Below are 19,597 nucleotides of genomic sequence, written 5' to 3' on the forward strand. Positions count from 1 at the left end.
ACATGTACTTTCGTACGTAAATATAAAAAATAATAGGTATAGAAAAAAGCCTATTTATTGCGTGGTTATGAGAAATGTGTTTCTAGGATGTTAGACCTCAGCAACCATGTCGTGTACGTTTGTAAGGGGTGTGACCAGTGCACTATGAAATCTCGTCAATCTGTCATGATTATCCTTACATTCCTTGCTAACTGCGGTAAGAGGAGCATTTTGGTGACTACTCTTTCGTACTGAGACTCAATACTGGTAGGACTAGACACTGATGTAGCCTATTGCATATGTGAAGGAAAACATATTTTGCAGTGTATAGCAAGCATTGTTATACGCTCTAAATAATTTATTGTGTGAGGAATCTTACCTGGCACGTACAAAAACGTCAGGATAGTTTTAATACGTCCTTAATACACGTACAGTACTTAAGACTGCTGTTCTGCGTCCTAATTTTCTTTTAATGTTGCAACACATTAAGTAATGTAGCTGAATTAAGCTTTCCAATGCTGTAGGCAGAAAGATTTCATTCTAAATTGCGCCCTGAGGAATATTTATACAATAGTAATAAATAACTGTGATTTTGTTGACTGACGCCCATTGTTAAAAAAAAACAACCAAATAATTTATAAATGATGTGACTTTGTGGGCAATAGCATCTTTCAATTGAAACTGCCTGCGATTACTGTTTAAACTGAACTGTGTTAATTGATTTCGCGTTGTAACTCCCGCTTAGACTTACAAGTTCAGAGGTAAAACATATTTTTTATTGTACTTTTGCCTATAACACGATCAATGTCTTCAGTGAAGTAAAGGAGTTTTATGTTAATTCCACCACCATGTTCATATGTTATAAATCTTACATCCGAAATCTTTCACTACTGCAAACATATCCTTTTTGCCCATCCTCTAATTACACAACTAGAATTCCACCAGCATTCATTTCCACACACTGTTCGAAGTGTTGCACTCTTTAACGATAGCGCTCTTTCTTCTAATTTCACCAAAGGATGTTTTGGCTTTTCTATATGCTGAGTCAGCCCTTTCGACGATCATTTCTTTTTCCTTAGCTTCCCTGCGCTTCCTGTTTATTTTATTCCTAAGTGATTTGTATTTCTGTATTCGTTAAGTTCCAGGATGGATCATTTCTGTACTTCCTTCTTTCATCCATCAAGTGAAAAATTTTTTCTGTTACCGATATGTTTTTCGCAGTTACCTTTGATATACTACGCTTTTCTCTCCAGCTTCTGTGAGTGTCCCTTTTAGAAGTGTCCATTCCTCTTCAACTGAACTGCCCACTCACCTATTAATTACTGCAGTATCTATAGCCTCATAGAACTTCAAGCACATCTCTTCATTCCTTAGCACTTCCATGTCCCACTTCTTTGCGCATTGATTTTTCAGTCTTCATCAGTCTGCTTGACTTTTAAGATGCACTTGTAGCATAGCAACTGTATGGATAATTTTTCCCCTTTCTCAGCCCCCAGAGCCTAGTTGTCTCAGTTATGAAAGGTCACCATTGTTACATATGTCTTCACAAAATTCTTTCTGGTTTTATTCCTAGTGTTCGAAATGCGGTAGAGTCTTACACTGACAACCACTTATGATTAACGCTGGCGGTAGTTCAATTTCTATGCTGCCGGGAAACACTCAGACCTGTTCCCCCGATGTGCTGCAACTAGTACGAGTGCAGACAGCATCCACACCCATTAAACAGCAGAGCCAGCGAAATCGCGGTGTCAGAGAAGGATCCGGTGGTTTCCAAGTTTATTTGAGCCTTGAGCTGCTACCCTGCACTGTGCCGGCTGGTCTTTGCACACTGTGGTAGACTCCGTTTACTCCGGCGTGTCAAATGGAAAGCTGCTATACTGAGTTTCTCTGGCACTTTAAATGATTCACAACGCTGTCTTTTTCATTTAAAACATCGTTATACTGTATATATCCCGCTCCCTCTCATTCTTTCATTTGTCTTGCTTTCATTTTTCAGTTGTCGCTATACGTTTCAAGATTCGCTTTCGAGAGAAGAATAACACTAATTTATCTTCGCAAAACAGCAGAACTTTTCCGTGTGAAAGGCGCACGCTGTTCTACAAACACTGAGTGAAGTGGCGCCCGTATTGTTACAGTAGACTAATACACGGGATGAATGTAATACTACCCGCTCTCCATCCACTTTTGTAGTCCCGTAGCTTTCGTAAATCATTTCAGACGAATGAACAGATATATCCCTCTACAAGTTCATGGTCAGTTTACATCGCTGTCCTTGTTAAAATGAACAAGAGCTCAAACTTGGCCTCAATGCCTCTGGGTCATCAGACCGCAAACTCTTTTCATTGCATTGCAGTTTCTATGTGGTCAGGGGTAAAGTTGAATATACGAATGAACAGATATATCCCTCTACAAGTTCATGGTCAGTTTACATCGCTGTCCTTGTTAAAATGAACAAGAGCTCAAACTTGGCCTCAATGCCTCTGGGTCATCAGACCGCAAACTCTTTTCATTGCATTGCAGTTTCTATGTGGTCAGGGGTAAAGTTGAATATAAACTTGCTGTGTTTTGTCTACTTGCAATACAACGTTGGAAAGTTATTCTTGGATCTTTTTATTAACTGCGAATGACAAATATTCTGTACCTTTTAACAACTCTTCATGCTGTTAATACTTAGCCGTGCGGAGTGCCCGCTGTTAGAGACTCCACGTCAAGGATTACGTGGCCCTTCTCGTCGGAGGTTCGAGTCCTCCCCCGGGCATAGGTGTGTGTGTTGTTCTTAGCATAAGTTTAAGTAGCGTGTGAGTCTAGGGACCGATGACCTCAGCAGTTTGGTCCATTCGGCTTTCACACACATTTGAACATTTGTTAATACTTATCTTGCGGAAGTATTCGCTGGAAGAAACTCTTTCCGCGGGTAAGGATATGTGTGTGTGGGTGTTCCAGAATAGCTATGAAATACATGGGGCAGTTTCAGTAGAACTATGCACACATATTAGTTACTACCGAGAACAATATACTGTTGGGATAAGGCATCCTAGGGATGATGTGCAAAAATATCAGAAACGAAAAATGTCGGCGTCAGTTACATAGTTTCTGTTGTTGCTGGGCTGATAGGCGATAATCTGGTGTACACACACACACACACACACACACACACACACACACACACACACACACACACATATATATATATATATATATATATATATATATATATATATATATATATATATATATAAGTGTCACCGTTCTTCAGAATTTGGAAGCCAAATAACCTGTATCTGTCGATTTCAACCGTACGGCGTGCAAATTTTGTTTGTTTGAATTTTTTTGAGGCTCCTACTTTATAAGTCTTATCTGTAGTTGGAAAAAATTAACTTTAATATTCCTTAGTGCAAGCGTGCATAACGAACATTGAGTAACGATCGCAGCTATGGAACTACACTAAAGCTGGGCCGGCCGTAGTGGCCGAGCGGTTCTAGGCGCTACAGCCTAGAATCCTGCCTCGGGCATGGTTGTGTGTGATGTCCTTAGGTTAGTTAGGTTTAAGTAGGTCTAAGTTCTAGGGGACTGATGACCTCAGAAGTAAAGTCCCATAGTGCTCAGACCCATTTGAACCATTTGAACATTAAAGTACAAAAGAAACTGGTATAGGTATGCGTATTCAAATATAGAGATATGTAAAAAGGCAGAATGTGGCACTGCGGTCGGCAACTCCTATATAAGGCAACAAGTGCCTGGTTCAGTTGCTATATCGATTACTCTTGCTACAATGGCAGGCTGACACGATTTAAGTGAGTTTGAACGTGGTGTCATAGTCGGCACACGAGCGATGGGACACAGTATCACCGAGGTAGCAATGAAGTGGTGATTTCCCGTTCGGCTATTTCACGAGCGTACAGTGAATATAAGGAATCCGGTAAAACATCATATCTCCGGCATGCCTGCGGCCGGAAGAAGATCCTCCAAAAACAGGACCAACGATGATTGAAGAGAATCTTTCAGCGTGACAGTAGTGCAACCCTTCCGCAAATTGCTGCAGATTTCAATGCTAGGCCATCAACAAGTGTCAGCGTGCGAACAATTCATAAAAACATCGTCGATATGGACTTTCGCAGCCGATGGCCCACTCGTGTGTCCTTGATGATTGCACGAGACAAAGGCTGGGACCGTTAACTCCGACATTGGACTGTCGACGACTGCAAACTTGTTGCCTGGTCGGGCGAGTCTCGTTTGAAACTGTATCGAGCGGATGGACGTGTACAGGTATGGAGACAGCCTCATGAATGCACCCTTCATGTCAGCAGGGGGCTGTTCAAACTGGCGCAGGCTCTGTAATGGCGTGGGGCGTGTGCTGCTAGAGTGATACGGGACCCCTGATACGTCCAGATACAACTCTGACAGGTGACACATACATAAACATCCTGTCTGCTCAACAGCATCCATTCACATCCATTGTGCATTCCAACGGACTTGGCCAGTTGTAGCAGAACAATGTGACTCTGCACACGTCCAGATTTGGTTCAGAGTGGCTCCAGAAACACTCTTCTGAATTTAAACATTTCTGTAGGCCACCAGACTCTGCATTCATGTACATTATTGAGCATACCTGGGATGCCTTGCACCGGGCTGTTCAGAAGACATCTTCACCCCCTCGTACTCTCACGGATTTATTTAAAGCCCTGCAGGATTCATGGTCTCACTTCCCTCCAGCATTACTTCAGACATTAGTGGAGTCCATGCCTCGTCATGTTTCGACACTTCTGCGTGATCGCAGGGGCCCTACACGATATTAGGCAGGTGTACCAGTTTCTTAGGCTCTTCAGTGTCAAGTGTACGAGGGGAGAAGGAATGATCTTTCGGTAACCCTGATTTTCACGATAGAGAGCGAGCTGCATCAAAGTTTTGGAAGCATTTGTTGCAATAGTGCCACTTATTCATTACTTGTATTTCAGTTACTCTGTATAAACTACCACGTAGGTGTGTGCAAGATAGATCCAAGAAGTCGTATCAGTTGGGATGTGACAAGGAAAGGTAACAGGAACAATTAATGAAAGGTGAGCAGGAGAAAACACCATATATAATATCATTTGTTACAATAATAAAAGAAACATTTATTTTTCTCAGACAGCACCATAATTTATTAACACACATTTTTTCTGATAAATCTCTACGTTAACGTTAAAGATTTGTCTAGAACAATAACATCAACAAAGAATGACATTCGCTGTGGAAAGAGAGAGTCGATCCCGCTCCCCCTTCTCGTACATCCGGCGTTATGTGTGGGCTGCGCAGGTCTGCCGAGCGCACAGGAGAGCCGACCATTCAGAGCGCGCGGCGAGTGCGTTGACCGGTTCCCAAACACTCATGGCCAATGCAGACTGCAGCGTCGGAGAGACAGTTTTCTCCAGTTAGGGGAAGACATGCGTCATTTTGGATTGTTGTGAAAAGTAAATAACTCGCGTGTGTTGAAAACGGTCGAAGACGGTGTTCTTTAAGAGATTACGCGATCTTATTTTAGATACGCTCATTGCTAAGTGTATCGTTCTCCCCTCCCCCCACCTCCCGAAAAAAGAGATAAATTCAACTGTTACCATTACGAAAGGATTCTATGATCATAAATTTATTGACTTTTGTGACTTGGGCATCGACATAAAATACTGGTAGTCAAAGATTATCTGCAACTTTAACAGAAACTAGACTGCTGTTATAAGAGTCGGGGGCTTGACAGGGAAGCAATAGTTTCGAAGGGAGTGAGACAGCGCTGTAGCCAATTCTCAATGTTATTCAATCTGTGGATTGAGGAACCTGTGAAGCAAACCAAGGAGAAATTAGGAAAGGAAATTGAGTTTTAATCTGAAAGGAGAAGAAATAAAAGTTTTCAGGTTTTCTGCTAAAATGGAAATTCTGCCAGAGACGGCAAAAGAATTAAAGATAAGTCCAGCGGAATGGATACCGTCACGGTCAGGGTTTCCCCAGATGGGGCCTCCCGGCCAACAATGCCACACGACCAGTTCATTTCCCTCGATCAATATCAGTGATATTTAAACAAGGGTATCTTGACGTAATCGAATTACATCACGTGACGCTGAAGGATTCAGATTAGTAAATGACAATAATAGCAATACACGAGTGTTGCTATATGCATGCAAAGTAAAGAGTATATAAGATGCAGAATCGCAATAGCAAGAAGTTTTCTGAAAAAATAAGAATGGTGGCACTGAATACAAATTTAAAGGTTAGGTACTATCTTCTGAAACTGTATCAAAGATATGAACCTGGGAGTCAAGAAGAGGAAACAGCTTTTCAAATGTGGTGTTACAGAAGAATGGTGATGAGTAGATGCGTAGATTGGATAACGAATGAAGAGATAGTGAGTCAAGTCGTGATGAATTTGACTAAAAAAAGGGACAGATGGACAGGGCACTTCCTGCACTATCAAGGCATAGTTTATTCGGTAATCGAGGGAAATGAGTGAGTTAAAAATTGTAAGAGGAAGTCCAAGGCGAGTCTGTCTTAAGCAAGTATCAGATGCATGAAACTTGCACTACATGTCCATATTCGTAGATGAAGATGCTTACGCAGGACTGGTTAGCATGACAAGTTGAATCAAAACGGTCTTCCTAGTAAATACACAACAGTTCAGCTACACATAAAACTCTGAAAAGATATGTGTGTAAGTGAGTTGGCTGTATGCTCCTTATGAGTAACGTTTTATGTGGTATTTGATGTCATTTTGTATTAATTCATTTTCACGTGGTATTGTTTATTATTATGTTAGTCGCACATACAAGAAAAATCGACCTCATTCCCTGTCGTTAACAATTCCAACAGAAACACATATCCGTGCGAAAATGAGAGTACTTCTGTACTTATCGTGACCAACATTTTCACTAAGCATTCGTATTTTTCCACTTCAGTGTACCATGTTCGACGTATGTGTCAACGCTTCCGTTTCGGTAGGAGAGAGTGTTGTACCTAGAGAGTATTGTACCTACAGCACACCAGTCTTTTGATCGGTACTTCAGTCTAGTAATTGACTTTCAAATCGCATGAAAGAATGCCCACTAGAGACCGCCAATAACAGTTTCCGCCATTTTCTACAATTTTTGTTCTTGTTAGAAATGAAGTTTTGATTTGCGCAGCACTTGTAAACATTTCACATTCTATACATTTAAGTGCTGTATAATCTGTGAATCCTAGCAATACCGGGGGTGGAGGGGGGTACTTTATGCCTAGCTTCCGTCCAAAAAGATTCGTTAATTCCTTTGGATTACATAACAATACACTTTTTATAGCGGGAATTAGGGTCCGTTCGCACATCTTAGAAATGTCAATACACTCTCAATAAAGTGTGCTACCAACCTATAATTTTTCAAAATTTTAAAATGTAATGTGACAGACCACATTACAATATATTCAAAAGGTGGGCATAATGTAACCTGTCCCCCTTTGTACTGTGAGGGTTAACACTATTATATGTATTGTCAGTTCTTCCGCTACAATATTTAATGGTAAGTAAAATGCTATTTATATGACCTTTTAAGCCATACTTCATCCGTCATACAGTATCTTGCATCTTGATATAAAAGGTCTTTCACTATTGAACATGTGACACTCGCAAATTAACTGTGTTTCTTTAATGTCTTAACAATTTTATCTGTATTGAAAATAGAAATCTGTGATAGTTTCCAATACTTTCTCTTTAAAAATGTATTTAACTAGATGTTGATTGTATTTCTGTTTCATCTGAGTGCACTTTGTGTTTTTGGTGCGTAGTAAAGTAATAATGTAGTAGACAGACTGTTAAATACAGTACTGATACTTTCTCAATTTCAGCACATTTAAATTTCAGTCGAATATTTATTCCTAGGAACATTAGTAAGTTGTTCCTGGGAACATGTTTTCACATTTGGAAAGAGATAATTTTTGTAATTTCAGAAAAAGACAGCAGTGCACATAAACTGAGTGCCATCACTTAAGAAGTATTACACTCTCCCCTACCCATTTTGGAATATTTATGCCAGTTCAGTTATATTTCCGATTTTCATCAATTGTGCCGTCTTCTACCGGAACACACACAAATTAAAGTTCTAATACGGAAGCTGAGTCGCTACAAAAGTAAACACAAAAAGTTGCAACGAAGTTAAATGTAATACGAGTATTACGTTTTCTTGGAGTATATTAAATGTCCATTGGTGTGTCCATAGCGTCCGCACTCCGCACTGGCTTTGCAATTATTAAACGTGTTTAATATCAGTCTTTGCGACTGATAAAACATGCGTATTTATTTTACCATACGCAATTCGTTTTATCGACCATTGAGGACTATCTGAATCAATAAAACAAAACGCATGTAATAGAATAAATATATATTTATAAATATTTAGCAGCTGCCAAAAGGTATTTATTAACTTTTAACTGGTACAGCAAATGGTTTATTATTTACTGAAAAACATTTATAAGAGGGATTCGAAGGAAATTATTGAGGTGTACGCCATGGTCGTGCTCTGATCGGTTGGTCTTTATTGAGGTAACACGTTATAAAGTCTCCTTGGCCACATACTACAGTTGAAAGTCCTTCTGAAAGTCTCTTACACATGTGAACCAACGTAGCATGCATGTACGCATCAATAAATCACAGATACTTTGAAAATATATGTACACGAATCAGTAATATACAAAGGAAGTCCTTTCTACGAAAGAAACAATAACGGTTGCGCCTGCGCAGAACGTCTAAGAGGCCATTTTCAGGCAGATTTCATTTCCTTAGATCTAAAACAACTCTCTGGAAAACTTGTCGTAAAATTTGTGATGATACACAGAGTTATTCAATGGTTTAGTGCCTTAAACTTTTAGAAACGGACATTTGTTTTAGGGAATTGGGTTTCTGACGTGAGACTGCTACACATTCGCGATGTACTCCTTGTAAGTCTCAAATGTCTCAGAAAAAGCGAATGACCAAATTTTAACAACTATGTACATATTAATACATACAATAACTGTATTTATTAACTATAAGGATAAAGTAAACACACATTTGTTTCAATGTCAAACATGTAAAAATATAGGGCTCCAAAACTGAAATGGAACTTTGGAACTGGGTCAGGCATAGGTCAAGTAATATAATGAGAACTGAAAGCTCTTTCATACATCAGTTTTTGTAAGGAGGATCTACGAAATGCGATAGAATTGAGTTCTGTTTTGAACGTTACATATGGAGCTCAGTATTGATACTGTATTATTTATACACATACGCAAGAGAAATATTGTAGCGTATTAGAATTAGGGCTAGGGAAATCAGTGTGATTTAGTATAGAAAAAGAAAGAAAATTAATTATTTAATTTGCTTACAAAAAATATCATTGTATTGTAGTAAATTTTTAGCTTAACAGGGGATAGTGTGAACATGTAGGCTTCTGTTTTCCTTCTCTGAACCTCGTAAGGAAAACCATTCCTTATATCGTCGTTAGTCTCGTCACTGAGGAAATAACAACTCCGAAGGAAATTGTTGTGTAAGATATACCTGTTGCATTTGTATTGTTAAATAGTTTAATGTTAATGGTGCGTCTTCATCTTCAGACAAAGACTATTATATAACAGGCTCAGTTATGTCTTTAAATGTTCTACACAATGTAGTAATTTTCCAGTCAAAGCACATGTTATTCGCAGTGTCAACGTGCAGTAAACTAAGTAACAAATCTTTCTTCCCACAAGTAGTAAACTAAAGTGACTATTTGTAATTTTTCACAAATACGGCAAACCTAAATATGAATACTGATTCTACTCAAACAGTCAGATGATGTGACTTTGTCCTGAAAATTTTTCTATATCTCTCATTTAAGTAATGACAAATATTAATGATCATCTAGTTATGAGTAGAGGTAACGAAAAAATTTGTAAAACATTGCTTCATGTTAACGAAAAATGTCAGACAGAGTACGTACCAAACAAGCGTTTGTACCGAAAGAAATGTGAGAAAGATGAGAGATTACACACTCCTATTTATAACTGATTCATTTATTTAAGGCAGTGAGGACAAAAGGGTGCTGGTGAATTGCGGTGTGCTACTTAATTAGTCAACAGTGACTGCAACAGTAGTGATGTTTAATTTCACAAGATATGGTATGTAGAACATCCAGAACTGAGAGGCATGGTAATTAATTAAGAGAGATCCGCTTCAGTTGTATTAATTATTTATTGAAAGGACAACCGGTTCAGGAACATGAAATTATTGTATTTGGTAAAACACAACTTGTGGTCGGATGACTCAGTGCAAGAGCTCCAATTACTGCATGTTGGCAGAAGCTGTCCGCCGCCGGGGCGCCGCACCGGTAGGAACATGCAGTGATTGGAGCACTTGCACTGACTGATACGACCGCATGATGTGTTTTACCAAACACAATAATTTCACACACCTGAATATGGGATTTTAAAATCCAGAAATCAGTCGTGGTTACAATAAATAATTAGTACAACTAAAGTGGATTCCTCTAAATTATTTTTAATGTGTTTAGTTTGTAGTTTAACCGAAAACTGTTTTAATTCATATAAATGACTTGTTACCTGAAAGAAGTTTGTGTTGTATAAAGACCTGGTAGTTAATTTGTAAAGTGAATTTTATTTTTCTGTTGTTAAATAAAACGTCTTAATATTTCCTGTGCCTGTGTTTCCAGAGTTCCATTTACAGTCACACTGAACCCATTTCAGCACTCAACCACACTCAACAATTGCAGCCTACGGAAGTCAGTACAGAAGTACATCAGCCACATCCAACCTTCACTCAACAGTATCCTGACAGTTCAGCTTCACTGGTGAAGGAAATAGCTACATGATTCCTACGGCTACAACTTACACAGAAAGATAAAGCCTTCAGACACTACTTTTGTAGACTTTCGATGTTATCTTAAATTCTGCAGTGAGTGTGCATGTGTGTGTTTTTCTTTTTTCCATAACGTGGACAGCACCAACGTTAGTGCACCAACGTTAGTGCTAGGCTTACTAAAGCCACTGCAGGTGTTGGTGTCAAGAGCTCTTACAAACGTTGAATGCGGTTCCGATATCTCCGGCTGTGTACTGCTGACAATTATGCAATTTATGAAATGTGGAGCATTTTAATGGGCAATAAAAAATAAGAACTCATATATTCATAATATTTAAAACTCACATTCTGGAAGTGTGTGTTAATGAAGTTACTACGAATAAAGAGGTTTGCCTTTGAAAACATTTTTGTTATGTACAGCAATTGTTTTTCTTAATACAATAATACCTTTTACGTAAGAAGTAACATTATCTTCCCAAAAAAGACGGTTCTGAACAAGGTATCAACAATTAAAATTGGTATAACGCTTAAAACAATTTATCGCGGCCACCACGAGTGGTTTCGAATTTATCAGACGGCTGCCACATGTTTATGGACATCAGCTGACATTTGTAAAACAGTGTATTGTGAAGCTTTAATGTTACGTCTCCGAACAAGTCCATTTTTTTTTTTTTGGGAGGAGGACGACGAACCCGGTGACATTTTCACATAACCTCATTTCACTTGTGAATAACTATGAACTCCGTGATCATTCCTGAAATCGTTTTATTTTTTCTGGTTAATGTCACTATTACCCCTAACTTACGAGAAACGTAGTTATTCATTTTTACAAATGTACTGCAGACATTTGATATGGACAGCCAAATTTCGAAACTCGTGCTAGTACAGAATAATAAAATTATTTAAGTACTACATTATAGTAATGGACTGCAGCAGTTTAACAGCTTCCTTATGTTAACATACATCCACAGTGACTTCAACTAAGACATCTACTGGAGAGGAATTTAGACTTTGCCGGAATCAACTGGTAAGTCACTGTGGACTTTGCTTTTGTGTCATCTTAAGGCACAGGAAAAAAGTGAAACTGCAATTAAGTAACAGAATATAGCTAAGTAGTTAAGGGTCTTAAAACTAAGACTGCGTGCATCATAAGGAATCTACCGATTTTTCGCTCCGATTTGCTGTATATACACCGTCGTTACTAGTTTTTTAGTTGCAATGATTAAAATTTGTTTCATAATATTCTGCCTCTACTGCCACTATTATACAAAATTTTTACTCTTGTTTGACGCTACGAAACATTTAGTTGAATCTAAATTTTCTAGAAATATGAGTGATATGTATCATTCCCAGATTATGTTAACGAGTTTATTGCATGGGAACACCATAATTAAATACCACACATGGAAAAAGACTAAATACGTAGAAAAATAAAGTGCTTTTTTTAGAGAAATCAAATAACGTTATGCAATCCATAAGAGGGCTCTTACTTCAGGAGTTGGTCCAATGTTAACATCGGCGTAATATATACAGAATAAGGCGTCACAAATTACGTTACTACTTTCCCAAAACTCAATCTGAAAAATAATGTGCCCATACATCGCCCTGGTAATACAGAAACTGGGTAGTATCTTCTCGATCCAAGAAGCTGAATTTTAATGAAAGTTAACCGTAAGGCTGAAACACTATACTACATAACGAAACAGCATTTTGGACACAGAAGCTTAAAATAATTGATATAACATATTTAGGACTGTTGAATTCACGGTTAGAAAGCGTACATTTTTAAAACAAGTAACGAACTAGCAGATGGAACAGAACTGCAACATACTTTTTTTCTATAAATGTCATTCGCCATTGTATGGAGATCTTTTCTACAGCCTAGACCTTGCTTTACGTGCGCCGTTTGTTACATAGTGATATATAAACTCTCTAACATATATATATATGTGTTTATATATATGTACATAGAGCTAACTATCCATAACAGTATCACTACATTGAGAGCCAGTACAAATTGTCGCGTAACACTGGAAATATCACACATCTTAACAGCTATACGATATAGTTTCCACATGATATGTACGTAATTCTTGGTTGTTTGTCATTGAAGATAGCGACAAATGTAAGAAGTTCAGCTAAAGTAACATAAACGATATCTTATATACAACTTTCAAAGGGACCATGACGTTGGAACCTCTGTATAAAACTTATGTTCTATGTGTTACAAAACAAAATACATCAGGTTTTACATCTACTGATGCTAATACCATAGAACAAAAGTCAAGTCTCCTAGTGTATGATTTAGGAAGGAAATAATTTTCAGCTTGTCTATATACATAGTTACATCATTTAAAAACCTATACACTATTTTTTACATAATTATATATATATATTTATATAAATATATGTCCAATAACAACGATTATTCAAAATGATCAATTGTGTTCACCTAAGTTTCTTTACAAAAACAAGTAACACTATCTATGAATACGCGAACGATATGTTTCACGAGTGTCTTTTTAACTCTGAAAATCATTTTGTACAATCTAACTAAGCTCCATACCGTAAATGAATCCATATATTCAGTAGCAGACATCAAAGTGCTCCAATAACCTACACGTCTCTAAAAATAAAGGCGGACATTACTGAGACTTCTCAGAATATTACGGAATCAACACTAGTGTTTTTGAGGTGCAGCAGTTCGTGAATGATCTACAAATCAGTACATTCTTCGCCACATAATGCTTCATTTTGCTGTCGTTCGCATGGCCAGATGCTAGGATGAAATTTATTGCTGATCTTCATAAACCAAAATAATATGAATACACGGTTCCAGAGGACTTATTTCTAAATTTAAACCAGTGAGGATGGAATGATATGATGTAGTATGTTTAACAAAAGTTAAATTCGACGAGTTCACATTCTTATCACATTACTTCCACTTTTTCGCTTCCAGTGACGATGAACGTTACATTGTGAGTTTTGAATTTCACGAATCCCAAAGAAAAATTTCGTGGATCCAGTGGAAAGAAAGAAACACTCGTTTATTGCTTAAATCCTAAGTTATATTACCACATTCACTTTCATGCTTCGTCTAACCTCATCTTTGTTCTTTGTCTTTCCATGCCTTTCCCCGGCACGTGCACACAGACACATAAACATATTCACACACACACGTAGATAGGGGAGTATCAGTCTTCATTACCGAACGCCATAATTTTTACATTCTAATAGCCAAAGCCCTGCCTGAAGGGGTTTTTGTCACTTAGGGGCTGGGGCTGTTGCACAGGCGGTGGTTCACTCGCTGCCACCCTAAACGGGTTCGTGTCCGTTTGCCTAGCCGGAGCCTGATCTTGTGACGACCTCGCAACGCTCGCTGTAGGCCTCTGGTAGGCCTGAGTTGACGGTTGGTAGCCCTGTTGCACTTGGTAGTTCTGTGGTTGATGGTATCCCTGCTGTTGGGCCTGGTAACCTTGTTGCTGATAGCCTTGACTCTGATATGCTTGAGCCTGGTACCCACTTTGCGACTGGAATGGCTGAGTCGGTGCCGCTGGCTGGTAGCTTTGCTGGACTGGTGCGGTGTGGTACGATTGCGCTCCTGCTGGTTGTTGTGACTGGAAAGCTTGACTCTGATTTACTTGAGGCTGGTAACTTGGATCCTGAGCATACTGTTGTTGTGGAGGCTGGTCTTGCTGGTAGTATCCTCCTGTAACTGTGGGGGCATACCCATTTGCCTCTAATGCCTTGTCGACATTCGTCTCCTGAATACCTTGTGATTCATCCTCTTGAAAACGAGAGTATTCAAGATGATTTTTGAGGTCTGTAGAAACCGGTCGTTGGTCTTGCATCGTGTAGGTCTGATACTGCTTGTCGGGCGGATCTCCCACCAGTATATTTGCCTCGTTCTCCAACGGCTTGAAGTCATAAATGTGCCTGAGATACATCAATGCAGGGGCGTATAGTAGGTTTGCGAAAGCAATACCAACGTTGAGAGCTGTGAAGCCGATTGCTTCGACGACACCGCCCGCTATAACGGGACCCACTGCGTATGCCACCGAGTATGAGATATCTGCGATAGCGTAAATACTTCCGTACACAGAGACGTAGCGCACATCCACAAGATAGCCAAGTGTAGGTAGGAGCGCGGTGTCTATCAGCGCAATACCGAAGCATATGCCACATATGGGAACCATGAGCGCTTTGTACGACGTGGCAAATGGGATTATGAAGCAACAGAGACCTTCTAGAGCGAGACCACCAGCCGCCATTAACCACTGGTACTGAGGATATTGTTTTGCCATCTTCACAGTCAGGGCAACGCCGAACACGTGAGGGAAGAATGCTGGCAGCCAGATCATTCCGATCTTCCAGTTATCCGTCGTCAGATTGTCCTCCATCCAGAGGGAAATTGTAGGTTCGAGGAAAGCGAGCGCTACATTGGACATCATTAGTGCTCCAGAACACACAGCGATGTAAGGATCGATGAAGAGCCTCCATATTGGAGTTCCTGCGACACGCTCCCGCTGTGAATCTTTGATCTGCTCTTTGATTGGCTTCATGACAAGAAGAAGCATGAAACCGTCTAGGAGAGAAACGAAAGCCAGTACCAGGAAGGGAACCTCCTTTCCAGCGAACTGATACAGCGCTCCTCCAAATGGTGGTGCCACGAGGCAGCCGAAACTGATGAAGGCGAGAGCGATACCCAGGGCTTTGGAGCGCTCTGACTCCTCCGTGAAACGATCGGCGATCATCGCGAGACCGGATGTGTCTGCGAAGGCAGATCCCACGCCTTGCAAGCTACGCGCAAAGAAGAGTACGCCGTAGCTACGTCCGCAGGCGAACACTGCCGTCGACAGGAACATGATGGTTAAGCCGATCATCATGGGCACGTCGTAGCCAATGCGATCTATAAGGGCCCCAGAAAACGGGTTCACCATAAGCTGCACCATGGCTTTGCTGGCGAACAAGATCCCCGTGGCGGAGTCCTGTCCGTGGTGGTCCCGATGCACTGGTGCACCTTTGGGCGGTGCCACTGTGGTCGTCGCGTTGGGGTCCGGGGGCGGAACCGTAGGAGGTGGACCCCAAGCGCCAACGTAGCGCAGGTAGTCGGGGATTATGGGCACGATCACCATATAGAGCATGTTGTCGAGCAGTAGTGCGATCGACACGATAACAAGGATGAGCTTGCGCTGCGACTTGGGCTCGTGCAGCTTGGCCCAGATGGCGGAGCGCAGGTCGGCGAAGGGGATGGGCACCGACGCGATGGCCGCGAAGCCGGTGAGCCATCCCCGCAGGCGCGCCGGCAGGCTCATGGTGACGGCGCTGGAGCTGCTGCTGCCGCTGGCGCTAGTAGACTCCTAGTGCGGCCATAGCGCCTCTGCGTGGCGGAAACCGGCGCCGGGTGGGAACGGCGGCACTTCAGCCGGCCATGGTCGTGGTCGTGGCAGGGCGGGGCGGGCAACCTTCAACACACAACACACTTATCGTTAGGCACACTCGGCTGTCAGCTTATTCTACTCTGCAGGACGAGGGGAGAGGTGGAGAGGAATGAGCAGGAAGGGCTCGTGAAGGGTCGTGCGCCGTCCCCACCCGGCTGTCCGCTCTGTTGCGACGTGCGCTCGCAGCCTACTTCGCGAGCGAGCTCTGTATACCCACCGTCTACTCTGGACAAGCGCTGTCCTTCTGAAGGGTGTTGCATTCCGATTGCACCAGCTGCATCGTGTGGAACATTGTTCACGCCTGGTCCTGGTGCTACTCTTCTTGCATTCATGAAACACCGGTGTGTTATTTATAATGCTCCCGCTTTTGGAAACGTTCACACTCTCAGCTAGATAAATGCGCAGCTGACAGTGAAATTCTGTTTCGCATAGACTTATTCTGTTTGCAAATACATACTAGATAAACCATATACTTAGCAGCCTTGTAATGTATTGGGCTATAGGAAAACCACAGCCTAACGTCGAAAGTGTAGCCCCAGGTTACATAAGACAAGGAGAGAGGCACGAGTTTGACACGGAATTCTCGCCTGAACTATTCTAGCAATCGGAGAATTTACGAAGTAGTTGCAAGTGAAACGCGGGCGATAAAAAGTTCAGACGAAAAGAAAATAGTGCTTTTTGAGGTGTTGTTCTGCAGAATAACGCAGAAGATTACGTGGGTGGATCCAATAACTAATGAGAAAGCACTGAATCGAGTTGGGCAAACAGGGATCAGTTGAAAGAACACATCTTGAGGCATGAAGCAGTTGTCAATCTGGTATAGAGGAAAGCGTGAGGTGCAAAAATTATAAAAAAAGGCAGCAAGGAGACTGAAGTGGATGCAGAGGTATCTCAGCGATGTAGAGCCTGCCACATATGCACTGGCGTGGAGAGGTGCATCAAAACCAATCTTTGGACTGAAACCAGACTGAAACCACAACAAAAAACACGATATACAGGAAAAAATGGTGGACAAAAAGAATTCGAGCAGAGCTCATTCTGAATGCAAGTTCATTTAAGAGTTTTTGAGTCAAACCATTACATTTTCTGACTCGATACAGAGTATGTTTCTCGGTAAATATAGTAAAGAAGTAAATCTGCTTCCTCGCTCTTGTGCCAAGCGGAATCATGTTTTAGGGAAATCATTGTTTCATATTCTTTTTAGTAATATTTTTCTAAAACAGTAAACATTTTCTATATTGGTTAACGACATTTACACATTCAGGCCACATCTGTTAACAGATGAAAGCGCCAGTACTACACGTAACCTTAGAGCAAACCCTTGTTTCATTAGTCAGTCTGACACTGATTGTGTAAGCAAACAATGATCAAGTACCAGAGAGCAGTTGTATCAAAAACCAAGACAAATGAAGAGGAAGGCTGATGGGAAGAAGGACACAACAAGGAGCAGGACGTGACAAAGGAATATAGTATGGGGAGGACTATTCAATAAAAACATTATACTAATATTATTTTTCAAATACTGAATGTATGAAATGGAAAAGACCAGTCGAAATCTGAAAATATTTGAGTGTTATGTAAATCAAATTGGATATGCGATGTGTCGGTATCAAGATAACAGTTATGAAGCTAAAGAGCTAAACAAAGACGAAGAGAATTATTCCTCAAATAATTTTAATTTTAGATCTAAAGCGGTCTAACTTAAAAAGCTAATAGGGAGGAGTGAAGAGAGAGCGCTTGTAACTATACATAAAGCAATTGGAGTTGGCTCTAACATCATAAAGACCTGCTGGCAACAAATATTAAAGTTAACAATGGAAAATGTAATATGAATATATAACTTATGGGATACAGACTATTAAGATGGTTTCATTATTATTTTTCGAGAGAGTAAAATGAAGTAATGTAAACAAAACCTCTAAAGAAGATAATGGAGCTATGCCTAATTGCAGGAAATGCACTTGCTACATTCTTGTTATAGTATCTGATGCCAACCCAGAAAAATTGTTGACAGAAGATAAAATACTGATTACAGTTAATCTTACCGAGAGAGGAAGAAAATCTAATTTATTCAGTGCCGATGAAAAAATTCAAAAGAGATGTGCAGTCGGAAATATTAACTTAAGGAGGACTATAGCTCATTTTCTTAACGAAATAGCAATCGCTATACAGGAATCATGGTCTACAGTTTTGAACGGCTGAAACTTCTAAGGTTACACTCAAGAGAAAGCATGCAGTAAACTACATTATTCAAAATGTACGGAAATGAAGGCACGTTTTACACTCCGTGACAGTATTATTTGTATATAATGAAATTATCATAACGCAGATTGGGAAATTCTAGGTCATATAAGTTGAACCATGTATACAAGGAATTTAATATAAAAATAGAGAAAAAATTTGAAACATAATCAATGCGCAAGTGCCTTTAAGTGCTTTGAATAAGTTTGGAAGTTTATTCATTAAGCTTTTACATACATTACAACTGATTTCATGACACCTATATAAATCTAAAAAAAGACCTTAAATTCAGAATTGGAATACTGCAACGAAAAGTGGCACCTAGAGTAAGAAGAAATTATTTATTTTAATTTTATAAAGTAATTTCAATATAGTTACTACAGTACGAAAGTAAGATGTATACCCTCATATTAGGCAACTACAGCAGCGAAAATGTAGTCTTGCAACGTGTAGCAGGCAATGAGCTAGTGTTTGCGAAAGAAATGGAGATACAATTCTGTCGCAGAGTGCGTGATTTCTGTTGTGGTACATGCTCTGCATCGCTCTGAGTATGAGAGAAATTAACAGTTGGATCCGCTTGGAATTTATATTGTACGCCTTTTGATCACTGGTCATATCAACGCACTGCTGTACTGCGAGCGAAATAATCCTTACGGTCTGGGAGCAGTGAATAGCTGTAAGCAGGTTACACTATGCGCAACATGTGGCACACGGGTGACAGCGATGGACCATTAGCGGATTCAATCGAAACTGTAGAGAGTCTCCTGCGCTACGGCTTTACCCCATTCAGTAGGAGGTGACGTCCGCTGTTCAGCTTAGCATGGGTATCGCCGGCCGAGGGCTGCGCGGTACAGGACTGGCAATTTGAAGATAAACACACCGACTTTGTATAATGCCACTTTAATGACTCCAATGATAGTGTGCGAAACGTTCATGGAACTATGGACAGTGGGAGCTGTTTTCCTTCGATGATTATTTCCGTTTGACACTGACGCCCGAGTCCCCACGTGAAGACGACGTGAATGGCATTTTACAAAATATTTCGAAAGCATGAAATCATAGTGCGGGACGTGATACTGTATTGTGGAGGATCGCCACGGGACTTCGTTACAGG

At 40.4% G+C, this 19,597-nt stretch overlaps 1 protein-coding gene across 1 annotated transcript in view; it reads right to left on the reverse strand.

The window, feature by feature from the left end:
* Positions 1-5,082: 5,082 nt before the first annotated feature.
* The window catches only part of LOC126182115 (vesicular acetylcholine transporter), an 81,903-nt gene continuing 67,388 nt past the window's right edge, over positions 5,083-19,597 (reverse strand). Inside the window, exon 2 of the mRNA XM_049924825.1 lies at positions 5,083-16,266. Coding sequence (XP_049780782.1) covers positions 14,032-16,116 — 2,085 coding nt within the window. The 5' untranslated portion in view covers positions 16,117-16,266 and the 3' untranslated portion in view covers positions 5,083-14,031. The remainder of the gene's footprint in view (positions 16,267-19,597) is intronic.

This window comes from Schistocerca cancellata, chromosome 1 (assembly GCF_023864275.1).
Source record: "Schistocerca cancellata isolate TAMUIC-IGC-003103 chromosome 1, iqSchCanc2.1, whole genome shotgun sequence".
In the NCBI taxonomy this organism is placed as follows: Eukaryota; Metazoa; Arthropoda; class Insecta; order Orthoptera; family Acrididae; genus Schistocerca; species Schistocerca cancellata.